This window comes from Lygodium microphyllum, chromosome 13 (assembly GCF_053477565.2).
Source record: "Lygodium microphyllum isolate KBCC chromosome 13, Lygodium_microphyllum_v1.1.10, whole genome shotgun sequence".
NCBI classification, from domain to species: domain Eukaryota; kingdom Viridiplantae; phylum Streptophyta; class Polypodiopsida; order Schizaeales; family Lygodiaceae; genus Lygodium; species Lygodium microphyllum.
The window spans coordinates 140,784,887-140,803,105 of record NC_141147.1 but is presented as its reverse complement, the minus strand read 5'-3'; the positions used below and the strand labels follow the sequence as shown (position 1 = coordinate 140,803,105).

General features: G+C 43.0%; 1 protein-coding gene across 3 annotated transcripts in view; it reads left to right on the top strand.

The window, feature by feature from the left end:
* The window catches only part of LOC148027280 (protein EFFECTOR OF TRANSCRIPTION 2-like), a 34,133-nt gene extending 16,328 nt beyond the window's left edge, over positions 1 to 17,805 (top strand). For all 3 annotated transcript variants that reach the window (XM_087691858.1, XM_087691857.1, XM_087691859.1), the window contains exon 4: positions 16,993 to 17,805. In XM_087691858.1, the coding sequence (XP_087547984.1) occupies positions 16,993 to 17,493 (501 nt within the window). In that variant the 3' untranslated portion in view covers positions 17,494 to 17,805. The remainder of the gene's footprint in view (positions 1 to 16,992) is intronic.
* The last annotated feature ends 414 nt before the right edge of the window (positions 17,806 to 18,219 follow it).

Genomic DNA, 18,219 nt, shown 5'->3' with positions numbered 1-18,219 from the left:
TAGGAGATGAGAGGGAAAGCTGTAGAGAAAAAATTCAGAGTTTTGTCGGGAAGAATGACTGAAAATCAGTCAAATGCAGCTGCTGCCTTGCTACAACAACATGTAGATGCAAAGAATTGAAGAAACTCAGTCATTTACTGCTGCTGCCCTGTCTCAACAGCCCGTAGATGCTATCACCTGTTGTTGATTGGCTCTTTTTTGCCCCTGGCTGCCTCAGAAGATCCTCCAATGGCTACAAATCAGATGCTGTCACCTGTTGTTGATTGGTCTTTTTTTGCCCTTGGCTGCCTCAGAAGGTCCTCCAATGGTTGCAAATCAAACTAGTAGCCTCTCCTCCTCTCTCTCTTGCAGGCTGAATTATAAAAATGCCTCTCTTTGGCCACTAAAGACGTTTTTTAGTCTTGCATGGGCAATTTTGACAAGTGGTAGCCTTCCCAAATGGTTTTTCCAGTATTTTTCATAATCAAATATTAATTTTCAGTTTTTAAATACTGAAAATTAATCTAATAATTATTTCGGTGCCCTGAAAAAAACTGGCCAATAATTAAATTGGCTAGGCAACTTCCATTACCGAGTGTCTCTGCATCATCTTTGACCATCAAATTGGCGTTAGGTATCATTAAACGCTACATCTCTAGTGTCACCAACTGATGTGTATGGCCAAATGAATGACCTAGGCCAATAATTAGTACCAGATAACCCCAAGTACCTATGCAACATAACTTATAGCAACTTTTACCTTTGACATCCCGTGATTTTTTCGGGTCCTGGGCTCGTAGATTTACTCTAACCCCAATTACACCTCACACGTGTAACATTTACTTAACCATGTGATTAAAAATTAATCCAAACAGCATCACTGCGCATCGCTGTTCAACCATTCCATATGCCCAACATATGCTGAAAATTATCAGCCAACATAACAGAAGACTCACAAAGGATCCCAAAATCATTGCCAAATTATCGTGTGACATGTCCATTTCTCATGAGCTCAACTCATCTGGCAAAACCAAGCTGTAGTATAACGAAAACCAAGCATAAACCATGCCTAAAACATCAATGGTATCATAACATATGTTGTTGTCCATGGAACTAGATGTAAACCATTGAAAATTGAGCATAATCTGATCGTAAACTGATCACTTGCTGATTTGAGAACTGATCACAAACTGCGGTAAATGTGACCCCAAACTGTTAAAAAATTCATTGCAAAAACTGACCAACAATCAGTGCAAAAACTCATGAACAACTGATCCAAAAAGTGACCATAAACGGTTCTCAAGCTAATAAAAAACTGAGCTGAAACTAATCAGAATTTTTGTCTTAAAATTGAGGCAAAACCATACTTCTCAACTTCCTCCTATCCCGCCACTATCTTCTCCACATTTTGATTTGCTTAAATCTTCATTCCAGTATCTGGGATTACATTCCACTTCCGCTCAAAGCACACTAGGGGTTAGATCTTCATCTCTGCTCCTAACACCCTCTCTTTCTCCGTCCCACCATCTATCTACACTCCATCTCGTGGTGCATCGTTAGGGAGACTATTACCCTCTAACTTTACCATATCCTTTCATTTTACCATATCTTCTATCTACTCCCACTTTACTATATCCTTTTACTTTGGAATGGCTGTGATGGGGCATTTCCATCATTACCCCGAGAGACTAAATGCTCCATATACGACCTTTTAAATGCAAGGATATCTATCCTTTGCTTATGGACTATTTCACACATCCTATAACCAGCCTTCCTCCTCAGAGAACCTAATTAAAAACTATTTACAGCAATTAACAAATTCACAAAAACTGAAATGCACACTTTACCATATAATCGTGGACATTGGATACCTTGTTGACCCGAAACTTGATGCCCCTTTCAGTATTTATTTAACTTACTTGAAGAAGAAGTTGATGTACAATGAGATTCTCCCAATCCCTTTTGGTATTCCAACTCCCCTTGCTATCCAAAATTACCAACAAGTCTTTAATTTGATTTGCCCCTTGATTCGGTAAATCAATTGGTCTTCACCTACTTTGATGGAGATGGAAAATGCCCCAAATTTAATTATTTGCTGGTCCCTCCACTTGAATAGGCTAAAAACAGCTTCAGCCCTATTGAATCCAAGTCTTGGAGCTGTCAATTTTTGGCACGCTTCTCAAAGTTGTTGCTAAATCCTAATTTTTATTGCAGATTAGGATTTACAGTAGAGAAATCTGAAATTTCTCAGCCTTTGGTGATCTCAATGCTATAATCTTCGGAGCAAGGCTGTAGAAAGGCTGGGAGATGAGAAAGAATACTGAGGAGAGAGAAAATTCAGACTTTCTTCATGAAATTGAAGAAAATGTGTCATTTACTGCTGCTGCCTTGTCTCCATAGCTTGTAGATGCTATCACCTATTGTTAATTGGTCTTCTCTTGCCCTTGGCTGCGTTAGAAGGACCTCCAATGGCTACAAATTAGACCAGTAGCATCTTCTCCTCTCTCTCTTGCAAGTTGAATATACAAAAAATGTCTCTCTCTAGCCTCTAAAGGCATTTCTCAGTTTTGCATGGGTATTTTTTGACAAGTGGCAACATTTCTAAATGGTTTTTTCAGCATTATTCATAATTAAATATTAATTTTTAGTCTTTAAATACTGAAAATTAATCTAATAATTATTTCAGTGTCTTGAAAAATAATTTTACTGGCCAATAACTAAATTTGCTAGGCAACTTCCATTCTTGAGTGTCTCTGCGCCATCTTTGATCATCAAATTGGTGTTAGGTACCATTAAACGCCACTTTCCTAGTGCCACCAACAATTGATACTTATGGCTAAATGAATGACCTAGACCAACAATTGGTACTAGATAAAACCAAGTATCTATGTGGTATAACTTATAGCAACTTTTGCCTTTGACATCTCGTGATTTCCTTAGGTCTCGAGCTCGTAAACTTACTCCAATCCCAATTACCTCACATATGCAACATCTACTTAGCCATGTGATTAAAAATTAATTTTCATTTTAAGTGAGGTTTCAAAAACACTTGTTCTCATGATACATCCTTGGGTCACTCTTGCGCAAGGATTTCCATTCTTTGCTCCCCGTGTACTTGTCCCTCCACCTTGGGCTCCATAGGCAGTTACCATGTCCACTCTTCTTGTCCACATTTAGATCCTCTATGTACACTTTCGGTTTGCATGGTGGATGTAATGAGGACATGTATTTTTGAAACCTCACCTAACATGTGGATTAATTTTTTAATAACATGATTAACTAAATGTTGCACATGTGAGGTGCAATTGGGGTTAAAGTAAATTTACGAGCTCGGGACCCGAAAAAATCACGGAATGTCAAAGGCAAAAGTTGCTATAAGTTATGCTGCACAGGTACTTGGTGGTATCTAGTGTCAGTTGTTGGCCTAGGTCATTTATTTGGCTATAAGTGTTGGTTGGTGACACTAGAGAAGTGGTGTTTAATGGTACCTAACGCCAATCTGATGGTCAAAGATGGCGAAGAGATACTTCGGAATGGAAGTTGCCCAGTCAAATTAATTATTAGCCAATTAGAATAATTTTCAGTATTTAAATATTGAATTAATATTTAATTATGAAAAAGGTTGAAAAAACCATTTGGGAATGCAAGATTGAAAAATGTCTTTAGAGGCTGGAGAGAGGCATTTTTAGTGTATTCAACGTGCAAGAGAGAGGGAGGAGAGACTGTTGGTCTGATTTGCAGCCATTGGAGGACCTTCTGAGGCAGTCAAGGGCTGAAGAAGACCAACCAACAACAGGTGACAACATCTATAGGCTGATGAGACAGGGCAATAGCAGTAAATGGCTGATTTTCTTCAGTTCTTTGCATCTACATGCTGTTGTGGCAAGGTAGCAGCTGCATTTGACTGATTTTCAGTCATTCTTTGCGACAAAACTCTGAATTTTCTCTCTCTACAGCTTTCCTTCTCATCTCCTAGCTATTTCACAGCCTTGCTTCGAAGATCTCAGCATTTGAACCCTTGGAGGTTGAGAAATTTCAGATTTCTCTGCTATAAACCCTAATCTGCAGTAGCAGAAATTAGGGTTTAGCAGCAACCGCGGGAAGCGTGCCAGAAATTAGAAGCTCCAAGACTTGGATTCAACAGGACTGAAGCTGTTTTTTAGCCTATTCAAGTGGAGGGACCAGCAAATAATTGAATTTGGGGCATTTTCCATCTCCATCAAAGTGGGTGAAGGTCAATTGATTGCCCAAATCAAGGGGCAAATCAGGTTAATGACTTGCTGGTGATTTTGAACAGCAAGGGGAGTTGGAATACCAAAAGGGATTGGGAGAATCCCATTGTAAATAAACTTCTTCTTCAATAAAGCTAAAGAAATACCGAAAGGGGCGTCAATTTTGGGGCCAATTGGGTATGCATTGTCCAAGATCAGTAGGTAAATTTGTATTTTCAGATTTGCACTAATTGTTTGCTGCTATAATTAAGTTGTAATTAGGGATTTACTACCCATCCACGGAAGGAAGGCTTGTTATAGTGGACACTCTGTGATTCCTTTCCAAGTGTACTTCACTCCTTGACCTTATCTCCCCTATTCACCCTTTCTCCATTACTCACCTCCATCTCCTAGCACTACCATTGCTGTTGCCAAGACCAAGAACACCTTCATGGATAAGATATATTTTAATGGGTCAAATTTTACCTTGTGGTTGAACTTCATGTAACGAGTGCTTGAATCTCAGGGGCTTTCGGATGTCATCATTGGTACCGAACCTATGCCTAACCCTCGATTAGCTCACCCTGATCACATTTGTCAATGGAGTGCACATAGTGCCATAGCTAGTGTCGAGTTACTGCAAGGATTGCTTCTTGAGTTCCACTCTTAATTACAACATTTTCTTTGTATCTAAGCATTGGAGTAATCTCATTGACTACTATGCTACTTGAGATTGCATTGATGTATCAATCTCGATTTTGAGCTTTAGGAGTTTTCCATTAAGGAATAGGATGATTTGAAAGTTAAGTTGACCAATTATTGGCATTTACTAGCTGAGTTTGCCACCTAACGACTCCCTGAAGTCAAGTGACGATCAGGTCACGTTCTTCTTAAACAAGTTGCTCTGCAAATCCTTTCGTTTTATCCAACATATTATCTCACTATCTAGATTGCCGACCTTCTATGAGTTTGGATAGTCTTGACACTCTATCTCCTTCATTATTGAAGGATTGGTTGATTGGTCTGCTAGTGGCTTTCCTATTGCACTTTATGTATCCATTTCTAGGGTATCCACTACACCTTCTAGGACCCCTTCTCCACCTTGTAGTACTCGACGATGGCCAAACACTTAGCCTTTTCCTTTAAGACTTTTGCTATATACTTACATACTCATTGCATTGCACTTAGCTTTCTTTTATTTTTAGTTTTGTTTTTTGGAGCATCTCACTATTCACCTTTGTGCTTGCAGATTTTGATCTCTTTTGCAAGGTTTTGTATTTTAGTGTAGGGCTAACATACAAGCTTGCACCAATCCTTCCTATGTTGGAGATAGGAGACACGCACTGGTACTTTTATGGTTCTATCTACTTGGAGTTTTGCTGTTCTGCCAACATGGAGGCTTTCCCTCTCGCAGTGGATCGTGCAATATCTCTCTTAATACTATCATGGTGGTGACTTCTATCCTTGCACTTCTAGTCGGGATGCTTCATTATCTTCATCCCCATGGTTCTTGGCATCCCATGAAGCCCGACATCCTTAGGTTTTTCTTTCTTCTTTAGCATCGACATCCAAGTTGAGAGGGGGGTTCTATCCTTCTTGGTGTTGTATAGGTTTCGGCACTTGTCTTTAACATTGACATTTTTTCCCTCTTATACCTTCCCCTATGCATTGCATGTTTTCATTATCTTTGTACAAGGACGTTTGGGTAAGTGAACAATTTTTCCATGCTAGATATTGTCCAAGTGGCACCTGTTGCATAAGCATTCTTCGGAATCAACATTCAGGTTGAGAGGGGGTTTCTATCCTTCTTGGTATTTTATTGGTTTTGACACTCGTCTTTGATATCGGTCTTTTCCTCTTGTTATACCTCCCTCTATGCATTGCATGATTTCATCATCTATGTACTAGGATGCTTGGGCAAGTGAATAATTTTTCCACAAGAGACACTGTCCAAGTGGCACCTGCTCCTTCGTATTTTATAGGTTTCGGCACTTGTCTTTGATATCAGCCTTTTTCCTTTTTTATACCTCTCTATGCATTGCATGATTTCATCATCTTCGTACTAGGATGCTTGGACAAGTGAACAAATTTTCCATGAGAGTCATTGCCCAAGTGACACATGTTGCATGAGCATTCTTTAGCATGTATCATACTATGCATCTCATTGTATAGAGTACCATTGGATAGATCCTAAGTTGTTTTCATTGGCGGACCGGCCTTTTTCACATGATCCTTCGTCATCTTTCCCTTGTCATCTACATCCTTGAGTATTTGGGTTAGCTTGTACTGTTTTGTGATGTGTTGGGTGTACTATCTCTACTTCTGTCTTCTAGGTCATTGTTACTTAATCGGCTGCCACTCCTAAAATTAACTTTTCATTTTAAAAAAAAGTTCAATGTGGTTCCATCTACCTTTGTAGGGCTTAGTAGGCCACCCGAGAGTGGACGAGCACTCTTTGTCCGATGCCTTGTCCTCTCTGGGGTGACTACTTGAACTCCCTTGGTAAGATAACCATTACCTCAGTAGTCTTGGTAGGCCATTGGGAAGTCGACATGCACCATTCGTCTGATGCCTTGGTTGCTTTGGGGTGGGACACCTTGGGATAAACATTGCCGGTCTTCCCTTTTAGACTCGGTTCTGGGCTTGAGAGGGGGTGTTGAGCTAAAACATGCTTTACACTTGATTAACATTTTTTAACAGTCCCAAAACATGCTTCATTAATGAAAAATGCAAATTTGATGCATGGTTCGAGAGACTTCCAATGGTCTCCCAAAACCCTAATTTTTGGGGCATCCTTCAATATCTATAAACATAACAACTACCCACCATTTAGTCTTATCTCTTTGTGTAGGTTTCTCAAAATTTTCAGCGTAGATTTCAACCATCAGCCTTTATCCACGTGACAGTCAACCCTTTGCGACCGTTGCCACTTCTCCATTAGCCCTTCTAGTACTTGGCACCTCCTTCCACAACTGTCGCCCACTGCTTGGTGCCTCTTGCCTTGTTTGGTCACATCAGCCATTGCCAGTGACTAGATTGCCTCCTACTACTTGCATTTGACCCTCATCAGCTAGGAGGTAGTTGGCAGTGCCCTTTCTTAGCATTAGACGACCTTTTGGAGTATGCATTTAGCCCTCCTATTTGCAAGCTATAGTTGGTTGTGCTCTTCCTTCTCCAGGTAGACCTTCTACTGCTGTGCTTGTAACCTTTTGCTGCTGCCCTCATCATCAAGCATCATTCTTTGTCGTTGCCTCTAACCCTTTGGTGATCCATATTCGGTGTTTTCTTGAACTTCTACACTCGGATTGGTGGTCATAGCAACTTGGGATCCATCTCTGGTGGACACCACTCTCTTACACTACATTGCTCTGCCATTGGGCATTCTGTATACTTTAACATTCATTCACTTAAGAGTTTATTCTCTTTGTGTTTGAGTTTTGAGTTTTTGTGTTTTACGTTTTACGTTCAGGGTTTGAGTTATGCTTGTTTGTGTCTGAGTCTTTGTGTTTCAGTCTTGGTCGTACATGCTATGCTTCCTCAGTGCAAACCTTGGCATATCTTCACACTCTTGACCTTGGTTGATGCCTTTGAATTGGGGGAATATTTCTTGACGATCTCATTGGCCACTGCTTGATGGATCCTCGGGTATGGACCACATTTTTCACCTATCTTTTGATAAGTGAACGAGAAGCCACATCACACTAGTTTGGACCTTGCCACAATACTTGCAAGTCCAACGATAATCATTGGTGCTATTAGTGGCTTTCTCAAGGTGTGGTATGCAAATAAAAGGCTTCATGAAGGGCTTTATGTAACTAGCCTTCCTTCTGTGGATGGGTGGTAAATCCTTGATTACGACTTAATTATAGCAGCAAACAATTAGTGCAAATCTGAAAATACAAATTTACCTGTTGATCTTGGACAATGCACACCTGATCGGCCCCAAAATTGGTGCCCCTTTTAGTATTTCTTTAGCTTTATTGAAAAGAAGTTGATTTACAATGGGATTCTCCCAATCCCTTTCGGTATTTCAATACCCCTTGCTGTTCAAAATCACCAGCAAATCTTTAATCTGATTTGCCCCTTGATTCAGGCAATCAATTGGCCTTCACCCGCTTTGATGGAGATGGAAAATGCCCCAAATTCAATTATTTGCTGGTCCTTCAATTTGAATAGGCTAAAAACAACTTCAGTCCTGTTGAATCCAAGTCTTGGAGCTTCCAATTTCTGGCACGCTTTCCAAGGCTGTTGCTAAACCCAATTTCTGCTCTGCAGATTAGGGTTTACAGCAGAGAAATCTGAAATTTCTCAGCCTCCAAGGGTCCAAATGTTGAGATCTTCGGAGCAAGGTTGTGAAATGACTGGGAGATGAGAGGAAAAGCTGTAGAGAGAGAAAATTCAGAGTTTTGTCGCAAAGAATGACTGAAAATCAGTCAAATGCAGCTATTGCCCTACCACAACAGCATGTAGATGCAAAGAACTGAAGAAAATCAGTCATTTACTGTTGCTGCCCTGTCTCAACAGCCTATAGATGCTGTCACCTGTTGTTGATTGGTCTTTTTTTGCCCCTGCCTGCCTCAAAAGGTCCTCCAATGGCTGCAAATCAGACCAACAGCCTCTCCTCCACTCTCTCTTGCAAGTAGAATCATAAAAATGCCTCTCTGGCCACTAAAGACTTATTTCAGTCTTGCATGGGCAATTTTGACAAGTGACAGCCTTCCCAAATGGTTTTTCCAGCATTTTTTATAATTAAATATTATTTTTTTAGTATTTTTTAATACTGAAAATTAATCTAATAATTATTTTGGTACCTTGAATAAAATATAACTGGCCAATAATTAAATTGGCTAGGCAACTTTCATTTCCAAGTGTCTCTGTGCCCATCTTTGATCATCAGATTGGCTGTCACCAACTGACATGTATGGCCAAATGAATGACCTAGGCCAATAATTGGCACCAGATACCCCCAAGTACCTGTGCAACATAAGTTATAGCAACTTTTGCCTTTGACATCCCGTGATTTCTTCGGGTCTCGGGCTCGTAAGTTTACTTTAACCCTAGCTACACCCCACATGTGCAACATCTACTTAATGATGTGATTAAAAATTAATCTACATGTTAAGTGAGGTTTGAAAAATACATGTCCTCATGACAGCCCTTCCCCTTGAAATGTTTGCAATCGTCCTTGATTGCACTGCCAAATGCATCAAAAGCAAAGTACTACACTGGAATTTCCATAAGGCATCTTAGTCAACACAACATTGCGCATTGCTGTTCAACCATTCCATATGTCCAACATATGCTGAAAATTACCAGCCAACATAACAGAAGACTCACAAAGAATCTCAAAAACATTGCCAGATTATCATGTGATATATCCATTTCTCATGAGCTCAACTTATCTGGCAAAATCAAATTGTAGTGTAGCGAAAACCAAGTATAAACCATGGCTAAAACATCAATGGCATCATAATATATGCTGTTATCCATGGAACTAGATGTAAATCATTGAAAATTGAGCATAATCTGATCATAAATTGATCACTTGCTGGTTTGAGATCTGATCACAAATTGCTACAAATGTGACCCCAAATTGATAACAAATTCATTGCAAAAACTAACCAGCAATCAATACAAAAATTGATCTAAAAAGTGACCATAAACAATTCTCAAGCTAATAAAAAACTGAGTTGAATCTGATCAAAATTTTTGTCTCAAAATTGAGGCAAAATTTATGCTAAATTGATCATAAGCTGATGCAAAAGTATAGTTCGAGTGCATGAGTGAAACTCATACTCATCTTCATACATCTCATAGTGACTAGTATACTAAGTAGTGATCTCATGGCAAACATACTGTCAGCGCAGTACCTTGGATGCATGCGGAATTACATTTGAGATCCACTGCATACGAGAGCTGTCCATAACTGGAGGAGGGAAAATGCTACCTCTCCCTTGAGCATTAGACAATACTCCGGATCCTTGTTTTGTTGAACCCAACAGAGCCCGAACTAAGCTCTAACTAAAAGGCATCTAGGTAAAGCTGCAACAACCGAGGATGGTTTGCCAAGTCATCCTCTTCCATCCATTTGGTATCCATTGGTGAATAATTATGAAATTTCACCAAGTATCTCTTGGAAACTTTACCTTTGACCTTTCTTTCCTTATGTGCCAAAATCTGCTAAGGTACCAAAATCTCATCTAGCTCCTCAAACTCGGGCTGAATTTCAGCAGACATATCCTTTGGCACATCACCATGAAAAGGCCTAAACAAACTGTCAAAAGATGACGTACCAGCGAGACAGTAGGGTTGGCAGGGAGGAACATGGACTGAACTCGGCAAACATGGAGAAGAGAAGAGAACAGAGAAGAAACTCTAATGAATGGAATGATGAAGTTCTGAATAATGGAGTGAATGTGGTACAAGGGAACAAGGGTGCCGTAGCACAAGGAAGATGATGAAGACAGCCATGAACCACGAACCGCAATGTCCTTTTGAAGGGGTGTGAGGGTAGTGGAGAGGCTAGAGAGAAGAGGTGACAGACTGAATGAATCAGCCGTGAAGAATGAATGAGAGAGTGGTTTATAAATAGACACCATCAATCTAGGATGGTGCCTCTTTTTGGAGCTGCAAACCCTAAACGCAAAACGCAAAAACGCAAAAACGCAAAAATGCGAACTGCAGGTGAAGGATGAAGGGTTTCTTAACACCCCCTCTCAGGCCCAAAAAGGGGAATAAGAGAAGAGAGGCGAAGATGCAATGCTTATGCAGCAGGTGCCACTTGGATAGTGTCCCTCGTGGGGAAATCTTTCACTTGCCCAAGCACCCTAGTACATAGATGATGAAGTTATGCAATGCATAATAGGAGGAATGTCGGACTTTGTGTGGTGCCAAGAACCATAAGAATATGCCCGTACTTTATCTTGGGAGGTGGCTCCATGCTGACTAAGGGACGAAGGCAAGAAGAAGAGGTAGAAGAAGATATAGAGGATCATGAAGATCCAAGATTTCCATCGGAAAGGGAACCTGTAGTAAAGAACGGTAGATAGAGTGAACTGGAGAACCCAAAACATAGCCTCGGGAGAGAAGCCACTAGCTCCGTGTATCCATGTTGGAAGGAATACGAAGGCCTCGTCACCAAGTTGCAGTTGAACCTCTAAGGTCTCGATCTAGGTGGTACCTGAAGATCTTGGGTATCAGTAGAAGAGATGACTGGTCGAAGACAGCCACCCCAAGAAAGTAGAGGATGGGTGAAGAACTTCATGTGGAGTAGGTTTCCCCTTTGAGATGGGAGGTGGAGGGCCCCCCGTTGAAGTTGAAGAAGAAGGAGATGTCCCCTTTGAGGGCAAAGAAATAACATCCCCCTTTGAAGTAGATAAGAAATCCAAAAACTCATGGATCATGGACTCCGAAATGTTTGATGACGAAGGAAGTGCCCTTGGTCATGCTGAAGAAGGTATTTGGGGTGCTAAAGAGCTCCAAGAGGTAGCCTCTCGAACCTGAGTAGTTGAGGGTGGGGAAGGGTGGGGCTTCGAATGAGCAAGAGGTGGGTAACAGTTGTCGTCTCTCAGTGGAGCAGATTGGGTAGCCAAAGAAGAGGAAGGAGTTGAGCAACCACTGTCTCTCGAAGGAGCAGACTGATGAGGAGACGGTATCAAACAATCACCGTCTCTCGAAGGAGCAGACTGACGAGGAGACGGTATCAAACAATCACTGTCTTTTGATGGAGCGGACTGCAGATCTGCAGGTCGTGGAAGCCATTGTACTTGAAAATAAGTGGGAGAAGACTGCCGCTGGCATGGCAACAATCTTCAAGAGGTCGTACGCCAATCAATTCTCCATGTGCTGGAAAGAACTTAGTGCACATCGAATGCGTCTTATTGCCTTGAGCATTTTACTTTGATAGTCCATGCAGAATGATCTCTGTGGCCCAGAAAGGAGAGGTGGCACAAGGAGTGCTTGGTGGAAGATAGATATGCTCCGGGGGGGTGGGGAGCGAGGGTCGAAGTCGACAAGCATTGGTGGTGTGTCCGGTGATGCCACAGTAGAAGCACCCAATAGTCAGGTCATCTATTGGTAAAGAAGCCATGGATACCTGTGTGCCTTGGTGAAGAAGGAAGAGGTCAGCCACCATGAACCACGAATTGCAATGTCCGCCTCAAGAGGTGTGAGGGCAGTGTGAAGCACGAACCGCAATGTCCGTCTCAAGAGGTGGGAGGATAGTGGAAGGGCTGGAAGTGAGCTGCCAGTGGGAGGAGGATGTGACTAGCAGTAAGAGGTTGCAACCAGTAGAAAAACGCAGGTGAGGAGAGAGAAATACTAAAAATGTAAGCAGCAGGTGAGAGAGACTAAAAACATAGGTAGGACAACTTGTAAGAGAGAGAAAGACTAAAAACGCAGGCAGGACAGCCCGTAGGAGAGAAAAAGACTAAAAATGCAAGTAGGACAGCGTGCAGGAGAGAGAAAGACTAAAAACGCAGGCAGCAGGATTGTGATGACGTGGTAGGTTGTACGGCAGCGGGTCTGCACAGGAAGAGCAACTTCCAGTGAGAGAGGAGACGAAGCTGTTAGACTCAGAGTATGCAAATGATACAACACTCTACGTAGAGGACGATGAGTTGATGTTGGAGAGAGAGAGACTGATTCTCGAGGTGTTCTGTACGGCAGCGGGGGCGAAAATCAACTGGCGAAAGTTGGTTGGTTTTCTTTTAGACCCAGACTCTAGCATAGAGTGGGGCGTTCACTTGGTATTTAGATGGGTGTGCAGAGGGCAGACTGTCCGTTATCTAGGGTTCCAGGTGGGACTCGACATCACTCCCGCCCAGCAATTTCTTCTAGTCCTTGACTCTATTTGGAGAAAGCTAACCTACTGGATTGCTGCTCGCCTTTACCTAGCAAGCCGAGCCCTGGTGGTTAACCAGGTCCTCCTAGTGACGGCTTGGTACATCGCCTTGTGTTGGGGCTTCGTCTCGTCCTGTGTAGTACAGCTTCGTCGCCTAGTGCAGAACTTCCTTGGGTTTGGGTTAGATGGCTCGAGGGATTCCCGGGCCAAGGTGGTGTGGGCGACCATCATCCGGCATCGATTAGAGGGAGGGCTAGGAATCATAGATCCAGAGTATCAAAGTATGGCCCTCTTGGGCAAGCTAGTAGTTCGCGGCCTCACACTAGGACATACCTGGAAGGTCCTATTGCAAGAGGGTCTCTAGGAGTGTAGACCGAGGCTTAGCGGTGAGTGGAGGCTGTCCCTGAGATGGATCTTCACGATAGCCCAGATCACCCCCCCAAATCTCCCTTCCTACGCAGTTTGCTTCGTGTGTGGTAGGGCCTTCGTAAGGCCCTAATTCAGAGCTGCCCAGGCTACCAGGAGGAGATAGACCGCCAATCGGTGATCTGGAACCCCCATGTGAGAGATTGGGAGGGGTTATAGATTGGTGAGCGCCTCCACATCCAGTGGGTTGGGTGGGAGGGCGGGCCGGCTCATATCATCGGGACATGGCGGCAGGTGTACAGGATGATGGATGAGGGGGTGTTGCAGCGGGCATCAGGTTGCCAGAGAGGAGTGGAGCTGAGGAGAGGAGAAGGGAGATAGAAGCAACTATACCTCAGGAGTGGCTTGCCCACCCCCCCCAGCCCCCCTCCCCCAGGAGGACGTACTTGGAAGGTCCTATTGCAGGAGGGTCTCCAGGAGTGTAGATCGAGGCTTAGCGGTGAGTGGAGGCCGTCCCTGAGATGGATCTTCACGATATCCCAGATCACCGCCCCAGATCCCCCTTCCTACGCAGTTTGCTTTGTGTGTGGTAGGGCCTCCGTAAGGCCCTAATTCAGAGCTCCCCAGGCTGCCAGGAGGAGATAGACTGCCAGCAGGTGATCTGGATCCCCCATGTCAAAGACCGGGAGGAGGTATAGATTGGTGAGCGCCCCCACATCTAGTGGGTTGGGTGGGAGGGCAGGCCGGCTCGTATCATCAGGACATGGCGGGAGGTGTACAGGATGATGGACTAGGGGGTGTTGCAGCGGGCGTTAGGTTGCTAGAGTGGAGTGGAGCTGAGGAGAGGAGAAGGGAGATAGAAGCAACTATAACTCAGGAGTGGCTTGCCCACCCCCCACCCCCCTGGGAGACGAGAGCTGTTAGAGGCCGGGGAGGTATGGGCCACAAGGTTCTCACTAGCAAGTGGCGGCTGGACCCTTATGTCTTGTGGGAGGAGCTCAGGGAGTGGCGCCTTTGGATTTGGGAGGGCAGGCCACTTGATGAGCTGGAGTGGGATCCGGGAGAGTGGCTATGGCCGGCCACTGTGGTTGCCAAGAAGCCACTGAGTTTCCTAGAGTACACAACTAGGATTGGCAGACACGTACTGATGCAGGACATGGATTGGGCGCCGTCACATAGCAGGCACTGGGCGGAGCACAACATCATGGAGGCTTTCCGACGGACCTTTTGGCACCGCCTATGGGATAGCTGGAGGCCGAGGAGGGTGTCGTATTTCTTATGGCTGATGGCACATGGAGGTTGGGCGGTGGGAAGTTGGCTAGCCCAGATGTAGAAGGAGGGAGATTGTAAGCGCTGTACATAGCAACCTTTGGAAACTCCGAAGCATTGCCTTTGGTGGTGTGAGGCGACGTAGCTTATGTGGAGAGGAGCATGCCGCATCCTCCGCCGTATAGCACCCAGCCTTGGATGTATCTCATGGGGAGCTTTCTGCTGGCAAGTAGTTAGCTAGGGCCATCACCTTTTGTATGAGGCCGGGATGCAAGACACGATATTCATTATTGAGGCAGGATCGTGTGCAGTGGTTGGGTTGGAGGCTCTACCCATCCGCCAGGTATTGGAGCCCACAGAAGATTGTTCGGAGGTATGGGAGATCATAGGGAATCTTACTGGATGGCATATCTGGAAGGTGCAGTGTTAGGAGGCTTTTGGCGGAGAGAGACTTTCAGCACAGGCAACCTTAGCAGAACTTTGGACCTCTATCATCCACTCCCTTCGCGGCTGATGGGACCAGGTGTAGGGCAAGTCTAGAGCTCGTCAGGAACTCCGTTCTCATTTCATGTGCACTTGGGGCGGCCAGGACCTGTTTTTCGTATTGCAGGCAGGCAGCCCTAGATGGCGATACACCCTCCCCACCCTCCCCTCCATGGCTTCTGGCCCCCATCCCCCTTAGACCGCCCTGAGAGGCTTGTACATTTGATATATGTGTGACTTTGCATCAGCTCCAGCTCGTCTGTTAAGTGCACTTCCTTGTATTCAGGTTTTTACTGAAGTAATATAATTAGCCACACTTTATTTGCAAAAAAAATCATAGGGAATGGATGGATCAGACAGGATGGTTCCGTCCGTGGATGGGATGCAACCCGGATGGGATGCATCAACTCCGAGAATATTAACGCTAGCCACATGGAATGGGGAATGGGAAATGGTAATGGGGAGGTCCTATTCTAGGAATGAGAGGAATAGGAAATTGAAAATTAGATAACATTTATGATTTTTAAAATAATTCTGCATTAAACAACCTTAGTATTTAAGGATACTCTAAAAGCCACACTTTAAACATCATATTGCATGAATGGTTCCAGATATATTAAGGCCAATTGATACTGCAAATAAGAGTCGAGTACATAGTGCACACAACCAAAAAGAGTTAAGGTCTAATGATTAAAGCTTAAAACTTTAAAGACTCAAGAGCCATAATTATAATGTTTGAAGGCTGAGTAACATATCAAAGCATCATGAAAGCACGAAGGCCCAAGTGGCAAGGCCAATGGTACATACAAAATAAAGTCGAGAGCTATAACTCAGATTGAATACAGAGTTTGGACTAATGTTTTGAGCAGTGTTTGAGTACTTGAATAAACTATCAAAAAGATACATCATACTAGACTCTAGTACATAAAAAAGCTGAGTAACATATCAAAGCATCATGAAAGCATGAAGGCCCAAGTGGCAAGGCCAATGGTGCATACAAAATAAAGTTGAGAGTTATAACTGAGATTGAATACAGAGTTTGGACTAATGTATTGAGCAGAGTTTGAGTACTTGAATAAACTATCAAAAAGATACATCATACGAGACTCTAGTACATAAAAAAGAATACATCATATATCATACTCCACCCACCAAAAAACACCCCCTCTTCCTCCCCTCCCCTCTCCATGAAAAAGAAAAGAAGAGAAAAAGAGTCGGAACGGCCATTCCCAACATGCAACGGGAGGCTTGGAGTGTTGTGGAATGGCTGACATGGGACGTTTGGAATGGCTGTTCCCCACATGGAACGGGAGGCAATGTTGTGGAATGGCTGACATGGAATGTTCCTGCCTAGTGGAAGTTAAACTTTGGAATTGACAAGAATCTGGCATCACATCCTGATAATCTTGCCAAAGAGTGGACAGACTGCGTTTGCATTTGAGGAAGTGTGCATTATAGCTTAGCAAAGTTAGTAGCTTTTTAAACTTTGGAATTGACAAGAATCTGGCATCACATCCTGATATGATAATCTTGCCAAAGAGTGTACAGACTGTGTTTGCATTTGAGGAAGTGTTGTTTGGAATATATATATATATATATATATATATATATATATATATATATATATATATATATATATAATGCTATTCCTTAAAAGCTTAGCAAAGTTAATAGCTTTTTAAACTTTGGAATTGACAAGAATCTGGCATCACATCCCAATAATCTTGCCAAAGAGTGTACACTGTGTTTGCATTTGAGGAAGTGTTGTTTGGATGTGATACCTATGTATGCAGTGAAAAGTACTTTTATGAGCTTGTAATGACATTTCACTCCTGTATTCAGGCCAAAAGCAAAGCTGATGCACAAGCCATAGAAACAGGCCTGCTGAAAAGGTTTGACTATGCATGGAACAGAGGCAGCAATGGGAAGAGAAGGCCAGATGACACGTTCATGAAAATTGAACAACTAGTTTTGATATCAAGGAAATCCCCAAAGTCACTTAAGGTATCTCATTGGACCTATGGGGGCAAGACAAGCCGATCTCCAAAGCAGTCTGTAGTTACAGTTCTCAAGGACAGACTCAAGAAGCTAAGCAGGACACGAACAGTATCCAATGGAACAAGTATACTCTATGCTGATCTGGAGGCTCTTCCATGGAATGAGCCAGAACCTTCATCAAAGCCTGTTATCAAATTGTATGGCCCAAGGCAAGAGATGGGTGTTTGTGGCATAATTGATTTACGAGGGGAAGCCTGCATGGCTTCACCATTGCAAGGGAGAAAAAGATGCGAGTTACATAAAGGAATGAGACTATCAAACAAAGTTCTTCATTTCAGCAAGTGATTGGAAATCATGCTGTATGACCTGAGTCACAACAAGGCCCTGAGATCAGTGAGGGCACTAAAACAAAACAACCATTGTTACATTGTGAGGACAGAAAACTCTGTAAGCACCATAAAGGAAGGGGTACCAAAGTCTGAAAGGTTGATTCTCTTTTCCCACAACATGGCTCTTGAATTTTCTGGCTTCTCAATCAATATTAGTCACAGCCAGAAATGTGTCCTCTGTTTGTTTGCTAGTCCAATCGCATGACACTCAGTTTGTTAGCCGGATGCTGAATATTAGATTTTCAATGCAAATATCCATATTGAACCATCAAATTCTTGTTTTTACTATGTGCCCTTAATTTGCATGACGTGACCCTTCCAAAATTCTGACATATGGTGACATGACCCTTTGAAAATTCTAACAAATGGCGACTTGAAAGCTAGGTCTTACTGGAAGCCACTAACTCTTTGCAGTCCTTCCATAAATGACCTTTCTTCCCACAGTGGTAACACTAGATCTTTGACTTCTTCTTCGAACCCCTCTCCGAAGTTGCAAGAGCCTCACTAGAACGTGATAAAAGCCTCCTTTGTAACCACATCTGTATAAACCAAGCCTTCATCACAGCACTCTATGTAAGATAATCAAATCCATGTAACTTATCATCAGTGGATGTACATGGAGGAGCCATTTGTATAGGATTTAGAAGAGAAGTAGAGAAAAGAAGGTATTTGGAGAGGGAAC